This window comes from Coniosporium apollinis (genome assembly GCF_000281105.1).
Source record: "Coniosporium apollinis CBS 100218 chromosome Unknown supercont1.1, whole genome shotgun sequence".
NCBI lineage: Eukaryota > Fungi > Ascomycota > Dothideomycetes > Coniosporium > Coniosporium apollinis.
This window is the reverse complement of record NW_006913263.1, coordinates 627,448-643,920: the sequence shown is the minus strand read 5'-3', so window position 1 is coordinate 643,920 and position 16,473 is coordinate 627,448. Positions and strand designations below refer to the sequence as shown.

At 54.3% G+C, this 16,473-nt stretch overlaps 7 protein-coding genes across 7 annotated transcripts; 2 read left to right on the top strand and 5 right to left on the bottom strand.

The window, feature by feature from the left end:
• Window positions 1-749: 749 nt before the first annotated feature.
• On the bottom strand, window positions 750-3,053 carry W97_00226 (uncharacterized protein; the record flags this gene model as incomplete). Its single annotated transcript, XM_007778143.1, has 5 exons — window positions 750-933; window positions 986-1,106; window positions 1,163-2,065; window positions 2,119-2,205; window positions 2,279-3,053. The coding sequence occupies 5 exons, from the start codon at window positions 3,051-3,053 to the stop codon at window positions 750-752; spliced, it is 2,070 nt and encodes a 689-aa protein (XP_007776333.1).
• A 1,843-nt stretch (window positions 3,054-4,896) lies between these two features.
• W97_00225 (uncharacterized protein) lies at window positions 4,897-8,117 on the bottom strand (the record flags this gene model as incomplete). Its single annotated transcript, XM_007778142.1, has 2 exons — window positions 4,897-7,804; window positions 7,864-8,117. 2 exons carry the CDS (start codon window positions 8,115-8,117, stop codon window positions 4,897-4,899), a joined length of 3,162 nt encoding a protein of 1,053 aa, XP_007776332.1.
• Window positions 8,118-8,591: 474 nt separating this feature from the next.
• W97_00224 (autophagy-like protein 18) lies at window positions 8,592-10,000 on the top strand (the record flags this gene model as incomplete). The annotated part of the gene is made up of 4 exons (XM_007778141.1): window positions 8,592-8,643; window positions 8,694-8,848; window positions 8,914-9,073; window positions 9,123-10,000. The coding sequence occupies 4 exons, from the start codon at window positions 8,592-8,594 to the stop codon at window positions 9,998-10,000; spliced, it is 1,245 nt and encodes a 414-aa protein (XP_007776331.1).
• A 1,920-nt stretch (window positions 10,001-11,920) lies between these two features.
• Window positions 11,921-12,578, bottom strand: W97_00223 (uncharacterized protein; the record flags this gene model as incomplete). Its single annotated transcript, XM_007778140.1, has 2 exons — window positions 11,921-12,270; window positions 12,362-12,578. The coding sequence occupies 2 exons, from the start codon at window positions 12,576-12,578 to the stop codon at window positions 11,921-11,923; spliced, it is 567 nt and encodes a 188-aa protein (XP_007776330.1).
• Window positions 12,579-13,211: 633 nt separating this feature from the next.
• W97_00222 (pyridoxamine 5'-phosphate oxidase) lies at window positions 13,212-13,937 on the bottom strand (the record flags this gene model as incomplete). Its single annotated transcript, XM_007778139.1, has 1 exon — window positions 13,212-13,937. The coding sequence occupies one exon, from the start codon at window positions 13,935-13,937 to the stop codon at window positions 13,212-13,214; it is 726 nt and encodes a 241-aa protein (XP_007776329.1).
• A 353-nt stretch (window positions 13,938-14,290) lies between these two features.
• Window positions 14,291-15,047, top strand: W97_00221 (uncharacterized protein; the record flags this gene model as incomplete). Its single annotated transcript, XM_007778138.1, has 2 exons — window positions 14,291-14,810; window positions 14,863-15,047. 2 exons carry the CDS (start codon window positions 14,291-14,293, stop codon window positions 15,045-15,047), a joined length of 705 nt encoding a protein of 234 aa, XP_007776328.1.
• Window positions 15,048-15,536: 489 nt separating this feature from the next.
• On the bottom strand, window positions 15,537-16,406 carry W97_00220 (uncharacterized protein; the record flags this gene model as incomplete). The annotated part of the gene is made up of 1 exon (XM_007778137.1): window positions 15,537-16,406. One exon carries the CDS (start codon window positions 16,404-16,406, stop codon window positions 15,537-15,539), a length of 870 nt encoding a protein of 289 aa, XP_007776327.1.
• Between the last annotated feature and the right edge of the window lie 67 nt (window positions 16,407-16,473).

Genomic DNA, 16,473 nt, shown 5'->3' with positions numbered 1-16,473 from the left:
TTCGAGGGCAGGGGGCTAGGTGGTGTGTGTGGTTTTCGTTCAGAGAGGGGCATCACTCAGTTGACTGACACAGGATGGGGATGGAGTTTTGGGAGTTCAGCAACGGGGCACGGGCGGCTTTCTGATTGGGTTGCGACGGATGAGGCGTCGGGTTTCCGTAAAGCGGATAACGTCCTTGGTCTCAGGCATGGTTAGCAGCAAAAGCGTCTGACACACATTTGCGCAAATCACACATAAAACCTACGTGCAGACAGAATCTCTTGAAATTAAGAAGACATATCATGCTAAAGATGTTGCCAAGAGAATGCAAAGCTAAAACATTCGCATCCCAGCTCGTCCGTCCGCGCCCTTCCCTAGAGAAACCCCGTCGAAACAGTGATGTCCTTGCGCAGCGCACAAGCGAGAGAAAGCCAAGCAGAAATTTTCGAGCGCAAATGTCCAGAGGGCCTCCCATGTCGTCCTGCAAAGGATGCAGGACAGGGGGGGCTTGCAGAGAATGTAGCTGTTACATCGCCGTCTCCAACATTTCTGTCCGGTCCTTTGAAATCCAGACGCCGAGATGTCCCTGAATGTGTTCCTGATCGTAGTCCTGATCGTAGCAATGTTCGTGTCCGTACCCATATCCCGTTCGTATCCACGCTGGAGGCTGAAGTGCCGCGAAGCGATCGTACAAGTGTCCCGTATCCATAAGTCGTTAATCGTACCACCCCACCGTCAACTGAGACCGCAATCTCAGGAGGTATGACCTCTCACTGTCGTGAGTAAGGTTTGTTCATGAGTGCGATCTCGCGGGCTACAGTTGCCCATTCGAGTTCGCGTCGTAGCGGTTGGCCGCGCTTCAAGCGCAGAGATTCATCCCATTTCATGAGTTCGTAAGTGAAGCGAAGGTGCGGTTGTATGATGACGTTGAGACGCCTTGCTCTGACGAAGCAGCTGACAGATATTAGGAAGGCACACGACTGTAGAAGGAGGCTGTGTGACGTACTATGCTCGAGGAAATGACAAGCCCAGCTCGTTCATGACCTCCGCGATACAGATTGTCGCCGAGCGTGACACGCCGACGCGACAGTGGACCAAAGTGGCGGTGTTGGCGAGCTTGCCTTGTTCTAGACTCACATATCAGCATATTTGCTTATGATCGCGGCGCTCTGGGGGTTCATACCGATGAATTCGAGGCACCTATCAAACTCATCCGTCAAGGGGTCGACACCATTATCCTGCACCCGGTCGATGAAGAGCATGTTCTCACTTGGCCATTGCTCGCGAACGCTCTGCGGCCATGAGATCGGCTCGCCAACACTCAATATCCTCGTAATCCCCAGCTCTTTCAAAAGATCTGGGTTGTTCGCGTGGTTGAGGTTGCCAAGGTACATGTATGGCAAAATCCTGCTGGGAAGACTGCCGTCGATGCGGGAGAGCCACTTCGGCTCCTGAAGATGTAGCACATCGCCTCGCCAGCGAGGAGATTCCTGCAGGATCCGCGGCTGAATGCTCGTCAAGAGCGCGACATCGGATGGGTAGGCGAAGAAGTTCCGGCCTTTCTGCTTGTGTAGCCGTACCCACGCCTCGTGAACCGTTAAACCTTCGGCATACATGAAGTATGTGAGGCCTAGGAGCGAGCTCTCAGTGTATCCGTCCGTGCAGTGTATAAGTATCCGTTTCGGCTTGGACAAAGAAGTAAGCATAATGCTGTCACCATCGCTATCTTTCTCCACCGGTGCATCACTGGGCACCTCGGGGTTTGCGATCTCATAGATCCACCGGCATGTCTCCATGAGCCCGTCAACCTCAGCCTGCGACCAGGTGGGTGGCATGATGCTGCCCGACGACGGGAACTCGAGGTGTACCGGCGCGTTCTCCGAGCCCACAAGGACCTGGCGCATAGCTTTCAGCGACCGTGAATCCGGAACCTGTGCTAGGTCGCTTGTTTCAATCGTCACGTCAAACCCTGGCTCATTGACTAGCGTTGGATCGAGTGTGGAATCTGGTGTGGGACCAAGGAAGACATTTTGGCTGATCTCCGAGGCCTTGGACATGCTGCACATTTCTAGGCGCTCCCAGTAAACTGTGTCCGAGTCAGCATCGGTGTGGAAGATCTCCGTTAAGAGGTTCACTCACAAAAGTCCATTACGTTGCCAGTCATGACACCCTTCGCATCCACTGCCACAAGGTCCTTGTGTTCCCGCTCGAACACGTCGAATGAATCTGATTTAGTCAGCAGGCGCTACAAACGCTGCGTTCATCGAGAATCAATCACTGGCTGGGCGCATGCGCTTACCCGATACAACGAACGTATTGAACAAGCCAATATCATAGCCGGATACTGCGTGCTTCTCCCTGCAAGCCTTCTGTGCCCGTGCTATTCGCTTTGCTAGCCGTGACACGTCGTCTTTCGAGGTCTGCTGATCACCGTAGACGATGATGTCCGATACGGTAGCCATCTTGCAAGCCTGTATCTGAAAGTTCCGAACCGAGAACCCATCCTTCGGGTCGCACTCCAAGAACTCGCCAGAGTCGTTGCAGCCGGTCTCGGCAAGAAGCACCTCCGCAGGCGATATTGCCCCTTTCAGTTTCGATGAGCTCAGGTCTCCCCCAGCTTTGACAACTGTGATCCCTCGGATACACTTCGGTACCCTCCGCAATGCCTTCCGCCTGGCGACAAAGAAAGCCAGTTGTATTTGGTTCTCGGCATGTAGGCCATGAAGCCAGGGAAATACCAGCTTCGGGTCTGGAAGCGGTTGTGTGGCTACCTGATCCAAAGCCCTGGCCACTGTGTTTGCATCAATGGAGTATACGGGCGGATCTTCAACAAGGCGAGCGAAGGTGTCTGGCGGATAAGTAATGGTAGAAGTCTCGAGCGGGTTTTTCGTTGGTGGAGAGGCTGGCGGTGTTTCAAGGCCGCGGATAGGTCTTGGACCTGGAGAGCATATTGGTATATGCTTATTAGGAACCGCAGCTGGTGTGCCCCTCGACGAGGTGTTCAGTGTCAGGTGTGGAGGTGGAGTCGACGCTCGTTCATGAATCGCGGGCGCTCTTGCTATTACGGCTGCCATGGCATGGATCTGTGAGAAGTTCTAGAACAGCAGGTTCGAGTGGGAGCAATAGAGAAGAAGCCGTGTGTAGAGCGATTGAGCAATGTGAGGTATGATCCGCCGATGGTGGGATTATCAGATTTACACTCGAGAACGCCTGGCAGATAGACTCCGAGAGTGTGGTATCAGGCCGGCGGCTGGCTGCAGCTTAGATCACGCAGCAAGACATCGACGTTGCTGTGGCTTGCGAGGGATACGCGACGGTGTGTTGAATGGTGTCTGGTAGAGCTCGCCGTGGCTGAATATACTCAAATCAGTGACTATACCAGTGAATCTGAGGCTCCACAACGTCGTAGCTGTGTAATGGATTGCTCACGTTACGAGATGGCGGCAAACGGCTGTCGCAATCACAAGCAACTGCTACCTTACTGGCGATGAGGGCGCTCTGGCGGACGACGAAGAAGAGAATGGTACACAGGACTGGCAATGGTGATACAGGATGTTGTTCAAGAGGGTAGAGAATAAGTTTGGAGGACTTCAGGAGAACATGGAGGCATGTTTTGCAGATTTGCAGTAAGACAATCCCCCGCAAGGTAGCGTTGCATTTGAGGCTGGTCGTGGCATGTTCAGCCTATCTCGAGCAGTGCTGGAAGCGGGGCGCTTCAGGGCCCAGCCAACGCCCCAAGCTCCCAAGTTTCCCGCTCTTCCGCGCTAGAGACCGCTGATATCGCACTTCACCACGGCTTTTGCTTTGGTGGCTCTCTACTGAGCCCTACGATGCAGCTGCTGAGCGCAAACACTGCCAGATTCTGATTTCGCGCCTGTCTCTTCTTTAGCTGTTGTCTGATAAGCAATTCATACGTTACGAGTGGGAGGGGAGCCCTCGGGAGCTACCGGTGGCTTGGTAGCTAGTCCTGCGTTACAAGTGTCAGGTCCCTGATCGCTGCTGTTGTCTCTCCTAAACGTGGCGGTTCTACTGTTGGCACGGAGAGAGGACCGCTACTATCATGCCGATCCCCTTTCTCTACACAAACATAGCGGTATGGAGCTTCCATGAGCACACGCTCAGCAAAGAGCACCCAAGAGACAGCGTGAGACGTCCTTCGAAGCTCAAGCCGGTCGTCGCCGGACTAGCCGCTAGCCGGAAGAGTGCGGGGAAAGCGCAGACGAACTTCCCCAGAACGCAGAACCCAGAACCACAGATCTGTTTGGACGCTTTGACCGTGATCATCGCTGATCAAAACGTCTCTTATGCACGACTCAGTTGAAGGCACGCCACGTGATATGGTTCGCCAGCGCTGCCACAAGTAGTAGTAGTAGTAGTAGTAGTAGTAGTAGTAGTAGTAGTAGTAGTAGTAGTAGTAGTAGTAGTAGTAGTAGTAGTAGTAGTAGTAATATCAATGGACGCGGTTCCACCCTTTTTGACAGGGCATGCCGCTGGATGTGTTTACTTAGGGAGTACAGCGCTCCCACAAGGGCCATCCTAAGAGCCCGTTACCGCATTTCAAGCTACTTGTAGCCCTGGATGAACAGCCCCCAAGCACATGTTACAGATCGAAGACAACTCAGCCTATCCATGCATTGATGAGCTAAATTGCTGACCGTTTTTTGTTTTCTATTGTATGAGGTTGGTCTATCTGCTCAGGATTGACGAGACCATGCGTCCAGTTCGATCGCGAGTCTAGCATTGAACAAGCTAGAGCACAAGTGCGGCAACGACCTTTTCGGATGGCCCCTGCTAGCTACAGGACGACATCGCGGAGCAATGGAGGGCTAATGATGCCTAAACTGTCTTCACTGAGATGGCGGTCTATGAGGCGGTTCTAGATCGCTTGATCCCTCTCTGGACCCTCAATCTTCCATTCTAAAGCCCTGCCTTCTCCTTCAACTCCGCAACAAGTCTCTCCAAGTAGAACCTACCCATATCCTTCGGCACCCCCTCAAAAGCCTTCACGATCTTCTCAACATCCCTCCTACCGTTTTCGTAGGCTTGCAAATCCCTGTTACCGTACACATCTCTCCCAGCGGCATATCCCTCTTCCAGATTGCGAAAGAAGACGTTCACGGCCACGCTCACGCCATCCGTCGGAGTCGCGGTATGTGCCCACAAAGGTGGGATGAAGAGCACGTCTCCAGGTCGTAGCGCCGCTTCGTGCGGGTGCGTGAACCTCAATGGAGCATGGTTGGACGTGAAGACATTGATATTCGAGCTTGACGCTCCTGGTGGGAAGGCCAGATGCAGGACGTCTGCAGGTGGGTAGAGCCTCAGAGTCTTCGTGCCGCGCACTTGGCATAGGACGTTCGCCATTACGTCGTAGTGTAGCCACAGCGTGACGGGGCCTGAGATTCTCAAGGGAGAACTGTGCATAGTCTCCGTTACTTTGGCTAGTTGCGGTGGCAGCTTGAAGTCCGCCGCAATGGCGGGGAAGTCCTTCTCTAGGTTTGTCGGATGTTTCGCCGGCTGTTTAGAAGCTACTGATCGGAGGTAAAGCTTCTCACCAGACTTTGTAGCCTTCAGGAATTCTCCGAAGGCTTGCTTGGTATATGAGAAGTTCTTCGTTTGGAACGTCATGCGCTCTGTAGGGCAAGAGTGTACGATGACCGGGCGGTCAGCACCGATGCAGTCTTCTAGGTAATCGAGTGTCCAGAGTCGAGTACATGAGCCGATGTCGAGCCCTTCGATAATGGCAGGCTGTCGACTGGTTAACAACCCGTCAAAGTCCTGTTCTGTATTTACATGTATCCGCGATACTGCAGTTACTTGTGGTAGGTTCGCAGATAACCACGGCTGCTCAGCAACAAGATCAGCAACCGGACCATCAGGTGATTTAGTTGGGAGATTATCATGTGTGCCATTGCGAAATGAACCGCTTGTCGCTAGTAATGAAGCAGCATCCCCGGAATTGTTGAGTTCAATCCTTCGAGTGGCATGTCCTGATATTTCGCTGCATGGCAGAGGTAGAGGCTCTTGAACTTCCTTGGCTGATGTGATGTGATCGTCCCCTTTAGTGAGTCGGAGATATCCAGTATTCCAGAAGCTGCCGAAAGAGAAGCAGACTGCTCCGCCTTCAGCAACGATCACATCGCCGTTTGCGAGGGTTGCAGCGCTTGAGCCGATCAACAGGGGACGTGGCAATCCGGCGGGGATGATATCTAGGCTCCTAACCTCCACTCTTGGCTCTTCCATGTTCACCTCTACAACAGCTACCTCGTCCTCCCTCTTGAGGCAGCCGGATTGTGACACACCTCCAACAAGCAGTAGTCCCCATCTGGAGTGGACGAGGCTGGCGCCAAACCTACGCAAAGTTTTTGGTATGGTGCCGCTGACTTCGGCGCAGCTGATCACTGGAAACTCCTCGACATGCAGCCGCCAAATCCAGCAGTCCGTGACGTATTCGCCGCCTGCTGATAAACCACCGAATAGGGTCCCTTCGGTCAGTTCGGCATTTGTTGTGGCAAGCGCGGCTCCAAACCGCGCGGGCATGTCATCGGGATAGATTGGAACTTGCTTCCAACCGGATGTGGGAGTCCAAAGATTCCAATCGCACAGAACCTCGCCAGTACTGGATTTGCCGCCATAAACAAGAACACCGGCGATGGGGCCTTCTGGAGTATTGACGTGCACCTTCACCGCACAATGCCGGTACCGTCCAGGCAGTAGAGGCTGTACTTCTTTCCACTGGCCCTGTCCCCTAAACCAGCATTGAGAGCTCGCGTGACTTGGAGACGTTCGTCCGCCGACCATGACACATTCGTCATGACTCAGATTGGTGATGGTATGACACATCAGTGATTCTGGAAGGGGCGGTCCATCCACGTTCTCTGGTAACGACACGTTCCTTGGATAAATCTGGCAGGTGTTCACTCGAGCCTGTGCGCCGAGACCGCCATGGAGAGCTACTGCCGTGTTATTTAGAATAAAGGCGGCGGCGTAGCGGCGGCGATCGTCACTGTCGGCTGAACGGACAGTATAATTCGGCCTGCTTCGTCCATCGGAGGGCCCGCTTGCTCTCATTGCTGTAGACCGGGTCCGCACGCATGGCTCACGGGACGCTATGAAGTATTCTAAGGGCGGGCGGACATGATCCGCCTTCCCAGCAATCAACAAGAAGTAGTGACTACCGAACAGTGCGAATTCTTCCCATTCGTCGAAAGGTTCATAAGCGTCGAGAGAACGTCTCTGCTCAGGGGGAATGCAGTGGTCGTTGCTCCAGAAATTCCATAGACTGGTTAGGTCTACTTGCGGCCACCCAGAGTTCATAAAGCGGTAACGCTGATCTGCAAGAGTCGGGTAATCACGTATGATGCGAAGCGGAGTCCGGAGCTTGTCGAAGTGCTTGATCATTGTCTGAGCGAATGGGTGGTCAGGTCCATCTGGTAGACATTGCTCAAGCAAGCAGAACTGGCTGTCTTCGAAAGAGCTCGCCCAGCGGATGACTGCATCTGCGCCTTCTACGCTCATGTACGCAATGGACACTTCAGCGACGAAGAGTATTGACTGCTCGGAGAAGCTGAGTTCTTCTTCCAATACTTGCTCTAGTTTAACGAGCTGGTGAAGATCGCAGCCAACGGCCAGGTAGTGTGGATGCTTCAGGAGGACGTCTCCTTCCGAGGGGACAAGATCTCCCGGTGGAAAGGATGCTCCAAGCACATCACTCTCAAGTATCATTTGTTTCTTCTCCTGCAATAGCTGGGGATAATCAACATCTACAAAGATCGTGTCTTTACGCAGTGCTGGATGATTGTGCCAGAACCTGAAGGGCAGCGGATCACTGCGTATATATCAGCCAGGGCTCTTCATAATATGATGGGCGTGATAACTCTTACTCACTAGCCACAGCCAAGGTTCACGATCACCTTCTTCCTGGAACCGGGACTCGGCTGTCGTAGAAAGTAAAGTACACCATAGTCAATAGCCTGAATCCGTAGCCAGTATCCCCTATTTATAAGCGGGTGTCTCCGCTGAAACTTCTTCACAAACGATTCGTAGAGATCCGGCTCGTTGTGGAGGTAGAACCTCGCCACGCTTCTCTTCGAAACAATGCTGCTATCATTCGTGTCCATGATGTACTCGTCCTGTTTCATTTTTCTACTTTTTGCCCCTGCGCCATGTCGAGATGTTGGCCTGACTGCTCCTGAGCTCTCCATCGTCCGTGGATTGAGTGATACCAAAGCCAGAGCCGTATACGGCATTCAAGAGGATGACTGCCAATCGTTTGCTGACTTTTGCTCAGATACTCAATTCCGATTCTGAGGTTGTTGGATTCAGCAAGGCCGATATCAGATGTCAAAAGACTCCCCAGACACGGCCCTCTACTGTGGCTGATGTGGGGTTTCAGCCACAGCTCCGACCGCCGCAACTTCATAGCTTGATGTTGCCTTTTCAGCAGTCCAACAGGTAGTTCACCAGGCAGCTGAATTGATGCACACAATGTCTCCTTGCAGGATCTTACGGCGGTGACAATCTTCCATCCAGCTTTTGTCCCAAGCCAAACAGCATTCGAGCACCCACCTTTCATTTGCCTGCTGGGCCTACATCTCACGCACGCTGAAGCTATCATGGCCCTTAATTTCGTGACCTTCAATCAAGATCACAGCGTCTTAGGTGTTGGTATGCTAATGCTACAGCTTCCAAACTGCTTTGCTAACATCACCAACCAGGCACTACCCAAGGCTTCCGGCTCTACTCCACAGACCCCTTCCACAAGACTTTCGAGAGCAATGAGGGAGATGTCAGCCTTATGGAGATGCTCTTCTCCACCTCTCTAGTTGCGCTGATACTGTCGCCACGGCTGCTTCGGATACAGAATACGAAAGTACGTTTGCGGCCCCTAATCTAGCGGTCTGACATGCAGAGGACTTGCAATCTGATCCTTGTCAGAGGCTTTCAACAATATGCGAACTTACCTTCCCGACCAGGGTTCTCGCTGTGCGGCTCAACCGGAAACGACTTGTTGTAGTCCTGGAAGATGAAATCTACCTCTACGACATCAGCAACATGAAGCTGCTCTACACGATTGAGACATCTCCGAATCCCAACGGTACGCCTTGGAGACGCGATTGCCTTAGCCCTTGGCTGACTGCTAGCAGCTATATGCGCGTTGTCACCTTCATCCGAGCGGAACTATATAGTGTACCCCCTACCGCAGAAGACCGCGCCCAACTCCTTCGCTCCGCCTTCACACGCTCCACCAGCAGGCAGCCATGTCGCCCCGACCACTGGCGAAGTTCTCATATTCGACGCTACAAAGACGGAAGCGGTCAATGTCGTTGAAGCGCATCAAGCGCCGTTATCCTGCATAGCACTGAATAACGAAGGCACACTCCTGGCGACAGCTTCGGAGAAGGGCACGATCGTACGAGTCTTCTCTGTTCCAGACGCGCAGAAGCTCTTCCAGTTCCGAAGAGGCTCGATACCGGCCCGGATATTCAGCATGTCCTTCAACGCTACCTCGACTCTTCTCTGCGTCTCCTCGGGATCAGAGACTGTGCACATCTTCCGGCTGAACAGCACTCTCCCTCCGCAGGACGGCTGGCAAACCAACGACCAAGCGACGGATAGGAAATCCACAAGTTCACGAGACAGGAGCGCAAGTCCGGGCAGCGAAGCAGCCTCGCCTTCGGAGTTTGGAGACGTCTCTGGCACTACCGACCGCAAGCCGCTTAAGCCAACATGGCAGAGCATGATTCGCCGGACTTCACAAAATGTCGGGAAGGACTTCGCCGCATCGATAGGAGGATACCTGCCTAGCGCAGTTCAGAAAATTTGGGAGCCGTCCAGGGACTTCGCGTGGGTGAAGGTGCCGAAGTCGACTACTGGACCAACGTCAGGACCACTTAAGACTGTGGTGGCGATGAGCAGTAATGGCCCTCAGGTCATGGTTGTGACACATGAGGGGAACTTCTTCGTGTTCAACGTGGATCTAGAGAAGGGTGGTGAAGGGACGCTGGTGAGGCAGTACTCGTGAGTGTCAAATCTTCGGCGTCTTGGCGAGTCAACGCTGACCATCCATAGAGTACTGAAAGCGAAAGAGCAGTTCGGAACACCGTTGTCAGAAGACTGAGGGGCGGACGCCTCAAACATGATGCGGCAGTCACGCGGCAACGGGGCGGAGTTTGGCAGTCGTTTCAATATACCAAGACCTGTTCCTTTAGGGCTTCATGAACCATCACCGGTTTGTCCTCTCCTCAGATCAGAAGTTTCCCGGATTACCGGAGGCATTCTTCGGCGTTACTAGGGTCTTACACACGATTAAAACACTGCCATGGTAATAATTGTATGTCGCGCCTCATTGGAGCACAACCCATGCATCTGCGGTTGCCCCTTAAGAATACAAAAACGCGCACAAAGCAAAGGCAGTTGCCGTGTGCAGTACAGAGGACGTGGTTCTGATGATTGTTCTCTTCTGGATGGTGACTATGCCGCTACCTGCTTTCGATCCTCTGCTCCAGTCCCTTACATTTCCACACCCATAGGGCAAGCTCATCTATCATCGCCTCACGGTCGCCCACCTCCTTGTGGAGACTCTCGTATGCAATGGCTGCGAAAGGCACAAGATGGTCCCTGATCACAGTCCAGGCTTCTATGTACGCATCCTCTAGCACCTGCAGATGCCGTTCCAACTCTTCTAGCGTTTGTCGATTTGTGACAGGGTACTGCGGATCTCGAGCTGACAGTACAGCGGTGGTGGATCGGTTTCCTTCCCTATGTCGCAGGATCCCATGATATCCCTTTTGGTACCAGACCGCTAGAGCTATCAGACGAGAGTCGTGAAGCCGGAGATGCCTTCTTGTTTCGTCGTTGGGAGAAGGCCCAAGCTCGCTGCCGCAATGAGCAATGAGCGTGCTCCAATTCTCCAGACTGAGTACAGCGGTGTTTCCGCCACACATAGTGCAGTGAGCCATGTGGGAAAGCGTCTGAAGAGAAGACACCAGACAGTCCTATTCAAAGCTATTTGTACGTTTCTACATGCCCTACTTCCCTGGCAAACTCCGCACGTCACAAGGACAGCTGTTTCCACAACGTGCATTTGCGTGGACTATTCAAGCGGCCTCTCCCCTACCAGCTGCGTTTGTCGAAGACAATCCTGTACCAACCGCTCAAGATCCTCCACCATCAGCTCATCACGGCCTAACTTCTCAAGGCGCTCCGCGTACGCAGCTTTCGCAAAAGGCGCAAGATTGACATCAATCGCATCCCACATCTCATGATGCATCTTCACAACATTGCCGGCATGGTTTTCCTCTTCCCATAGTAGGTCTAAGTCCCGAAAAGCGAGGTGCGGATTCTCAGTTATCCTTCTTGAAAGCTCGGCTTGTTGCGTCTTGTTCCGCTCCGTGAGAGCCAAGCATTCGTTCTTGAGTCTAATCGCAAGAGTTATGAGCCGGATGTCGTAGCGCCGGAGGCGTTCCTTGATCTGCTCGTGGTCCAAACCACGCACGCATCCGTCGGATTGAAGAAATCTGAGTAGCTCGCTCCATGCCGGCCTGTTCACCTCAAGGGTGAATTTGTTGCAGAAGGAACAGTGTGCCATTTCGAAGAACGCCCACACGGAGGGTGGGACTAGGCAACTGAATCCGTGATAGGATTAGGTGTCCCTAGGCGGCACTATATGTATGTTTCTGCCCATTCAATGTGCCCCGCTGAAACTACCAACACGCGGACAGCATTCCAACAGCGCCAACGGGCGACATGGCGGTTGGACTGTACTGGCATGCCTCCCTCCGCTGTCAGCGACCTGCTCTTAGGGTTACCACGTCTTCAGCGGCAAATCGCGCTGCTCTGGCCCTGCCCGTTCCACGAAGGAGGGGCCCTGTAAGCGCAGCTCATAGCAAACACGGCTCCTTGAGACTCCAGAACCCCAAAAGTCCTCACCATACTCGCTCACTCAGTCATCCGTGCCATCCTCATCCATCTCATCATCCTCATCATCCTCAATACCATCCATACTCGCATCCTCATCATCCCCATCATCCGCGGTAATCACCTCTTTCAACAGCCCCTGCGCCCCACCTCCTATGATTAACCTCGCCCTCAGCACACTCTCCCTCGCTCTGCGGATAGCCTCCTCTTCGGCCTTCCTGATCGTGCCAGACACTCTCATAACATGAATCACACACGGCGTGTCTAGCGGCTTTGGCAACTTCGTCACAAACGACAACGCCGCCCATACGAGGCGGTAATGCGATCGCGTAACGCGGATGATTGCTGTGCTGGTCGGTGGAGAGAGGTATTTCACTGCGGTGGCATTACTTTTAGACCGCGCGCAAACAGACGGTGAGCCAACAACACAGCTTTGACCGCGACGAGAGAGAGGCTGAATATGTACCTTGCAAGCTCCCCCCAATCATCCCAGCGCCGTAATCGCCAAATAACTCCGCGACTCCATCCCTGATGAGCCGGAGCAGGAGCTGCGGTGTAAGCTTGTCGGAGGTGGGCTGGTAGAACTTGAGCGCGTCGGGAACGGTGCCTGAGACGCTGGTTGCCGGCGCGGAGGTGGGATAAAGGATGTTGATCAAGAGATAGCGGTTCTTGAGGCGGACCATCGTGAGCGGACGCGTCGCGGTGTCACGGGCATGCTTCTGATGGTTCGTTGCGATGGCTAGATGTCAGAAAGATTCAATTGATTCAAACGTCGACAGGGATGGGGATCTAGCCCTCATAGGGCTGGAGCTGCCCCGCCCCGCGCCATGGGGAAGGTGCTGGACATCAACTCTGCATGGCTGAAACCCCATCCGTTCTGCATGGGAATTGCATCCGACCCGACTTCATTGGACATGCCAGCAATCCAACTCTGGGAAAGTCGATGTGCTGAAGCCCGTCTCACGCATACCTGCATTGGCTGACGGTCTGGCCCGCTGGAAAGGCCCTCAAGCTGACCAGGATGGGAGGGCTTCACCCAACTTCCAACAGCGGCAGGGCGGACGCAAGTGCCGTAGACGTTCTACGATGGAAGCTGAAATTCCCCAAACTGGTGCGTGCTGCTCGAAGTGCTGTGTTCGCGAATCGCGGCTAGCTGGGGATGCTGATTTGACATGTGCTTGTTGCTTCGACCCAATCCCCCTTCCCCTTGAGGGCCATGTAACCTAGTGTGTAGCCCCGCAAGAGAAGAGCAGCAATTGCTCTCCCCGTAAACAATCCTGGTCCAAAAGCTGAGCAACGACAATTGATATTCCCAACTACGGACTCAACCTATCAATCCTCCACCCCCCATCCTCCCCCTTAGTATACCTGAATCGATCATGCAACCGACTCTCCCTCCCCTGCCAAAACTCCACCATCTCCGGCACGACCCTCAAGCCTCCCCAAAACTCCGGCACCGGGATCTCATCCTTGCCCTCAAACCTGCTCTCCACGTCCCTGACCCTCTCCTCCAGCTCCTCCCTGCTCTTCAACACACTGCTCTGCTGGCTCGCCCACGCCCCAATCCTGCTCCCCCGTATCCGCGTGTCGTAATATACTTGCGACTCTTCCTGCTTGAGCCGCTCACACGGCCCCTCAACCCGGACCTGCCGCTCAATCTCGTGCCACCAGAACGTGAGCGCGGCGTGGGGATTCGACTTCACGTCCGCGGCCTTGCGGCTGGTGCCCCAATTGCTATATATCACAAACCCCCGATCGTCCAGCTCTTTCAGGTATACCATGCGCGCCGAGACTTTGCCGCTGGTTAAGGAGGCTGTGGACAGCGTGACGGTTTCGGGCTGGTAGACGCCGCTGTCGCGCGCGTGCGAGAACCACGTGTGGAATTGGGTGAGCGGGTTGGCGTCGAGTTGGGTGATGTCGAGGGAGCCTTTGGTGTATTGTTGGGCTTGGAGGCTGTTGTTCGTGCCGCCGGGGGCGAAGATGCGCTTGGCAGTGCTGCTGGAGGGGCCATTTGAGGGTTCGGCGGGGGCGGAGGTGGACATTTGGGATTTGCGGACTGTGGAGAGAAGGATGCGTGGGAGGTTGGTGGGGGGAGTGCGCATGTGTTGGAGGGGAGCTTAGGGTTGGCGTAGGGAGGGTTGTTGGGGAAGGAAAGCTGGGGTGAGATTTGAGATCTGTATTAGAATAAGACTAGAAGAGCGTGACTCAATCGTCTTCAATAGCGGTCAGGTACGGAACTTGAACAATGAGAGCGCGTCAACATCTTTCTCTGCCATCGCGGGGCATGACGCCGCAGCCGACCTTCGCGTTTCCCGCAGAAGCTCCATCAAAACCTCAACACCACAGACAAGCTCCAACCCAAACAATGTAACAACCGTTCCAGCACCTCTCCAAGATGGCAGACACCCCCACACAACCCACCCACCTCGCCCACGCCCTCCTCCTCCGCTCCCACTCCCCCACCACCGCGTCGCGCCTCTTCCGCGAAAAGATCCAGCAAAAGCCCCTCCTGCTACGTCCCTCCTCGCCACCCCCCTCAAACGCGCGTGCCTCTCGTCAGCGCGCCCGTGCCGCAAAGCTCGCCCGGCGCAAGACCCAAAAGCCCAAGCCGCTGAGCGCCAAAGCCAAGCGCATATTGGGGGTGCATGAGGTGCCCAAGGCGCAGCGGAAATATGTCATCTTTGAAGGACTAAATAGGATGTGGGGGGGTTATATGCGGGATGTTTTGGGGGCCGGGGAAGGGAGGCAGGTCACGGCGCAGGGAGCGGGGCAGGTGTTGGTGAGCGCGGATTTTCATGGCGCGGAGGTGGAAGTTGTCAGGAGCAGGTGTGTTAGTCGGGTCGGATTGAGAGGGATCGTGGTTAGGGATACGAAGTTTACGTTTGAGATTATTACGAAGGCGAACGAGCTGAAGAGTGAGTGGAGTTGTTCGCTTGAGTGGATGCGCGGAGGGCTGATGTTGGATAGCTGTGCCGAAGGAACATACGGTCTTCAGGTTCGAAGTCCCACTGGCCGAGAAGACGGAGGATGGAGAAGAAACTGCTCAGCAACCCAAGCCTCTGGTTTTTGAGCTGCATGGATCGCAGTTCGAGAACCGAGCACCAGACAGGGCGAACAAGAAGTTCAAGCTGCATATTCCGCCCGACCTCTGAGTTGCGCCTTGCAACCGCGAGCTCGTCAATATTAGCCAAGGTACCGCAAGCTAGCCACCTGCTCTTGGGCATCCAGCAAATCAAAGCTTCCCCGGAGGAATACTGTACTGTGGAAACGCTTAATTTAGTTAGAGGAAGAAAGGCCCCTTACGCCTTGAAACCGTAACGTTTACGCGTTAGGGACGTTTAGCAGGATTGGCCAAGGAACGAAAGGCGGAACACACCATAGAGCTCATTTGCTCACGCCAGAAGCATCTTTGCGCAATGCTAGCCGGACATCAGAAGGTCTTCCGCCAGCCATGCTTAAGCACTCGCACTACACAGCAACGGTATATTCTCAGAGCATCTCACGGTAACCATGGCTGACTTGACTCAGGACTTTAGATATCTTGATCAGCATATCTCCGTAGCCGATGTGTTTCTAGTGCTGACAATCTCCCCCCGGGGACGCGGTTCTCGCTGCGTGTTCTCGCTGCGTGTTCCCGCTGTCTACGCTTCTCTCATCTGCTCATCCCGTACCCTGTGTCGTTGAGTGTCCTTCCCTCCCATGCTCTGGAAGACACACCACCTTTCCGCGACCCTGCGGATCTTCACGGTCCTACCCACCCATCCTCTTTCACCTGCGCCGAACGTCCTCGTAGTGACGTTAAGAATCCCGACTTCCTGGTCCCACGGGTTTTTCTCGCTCCTTTCCTCTGGGCCGATCCCTGCACCCTCGGCCTCCACAGCCATCCTCACATCCACATCCTCCATACCCTCGTCTCTCTCACCTTCACCAACATCCTCCGGCGTCACGTGGCCATCAAGGCACTCAGTGACGATCAACTTCTGCCTGTTCCGATCCGCGGCCTCAACGGCGGAGGCAAAGGTGCGGCTAAGGCCCTGCGCGGAGAATGACGAGGTCTCCCTATGGAGTGCCAACGGGTTGAGCAGCGCGAGTATCGGGACCTTGCCAGTGCGTACGGATTCGCCAGTTGTTCTAGCTCCAGTAGCTTTGCTCCACGATCCGGCTCGCGCTGCGTAAGCGGAGAGGTAGGCCTGCAGGGCGTGCAATGATGGGCAGCAAGCTAGGTCTACGGTTCGGGAAGTGGAGAGGAGGTGCAGTGTTGGGACAAGTAAGCTTTCGGTATGCCGTTCCGGGTTTGCTTCTGGATCGGATGGATTGTCGGTGGACTGAACTGAAGGTCGGCTGGTGCTCTCTGAGCAGAGGAGCTGCTGGAGAAAGGTATCCCGCGAGGTGCAAATGACAATTGTCGTTGGAAGGCTGTGGTGCTCCAAGATGAAATTGATGAATCCGATGAGTGTGAGATCTTGTAGCACGGTCGGCTTCATGTCATTCATCGTTGTCCCGCGCTCCATGGCTGCTCTTAGGGTCTCATCTTGTGGATATCATGCTTAATCCGACTATTCTACCACTGCCATCTCG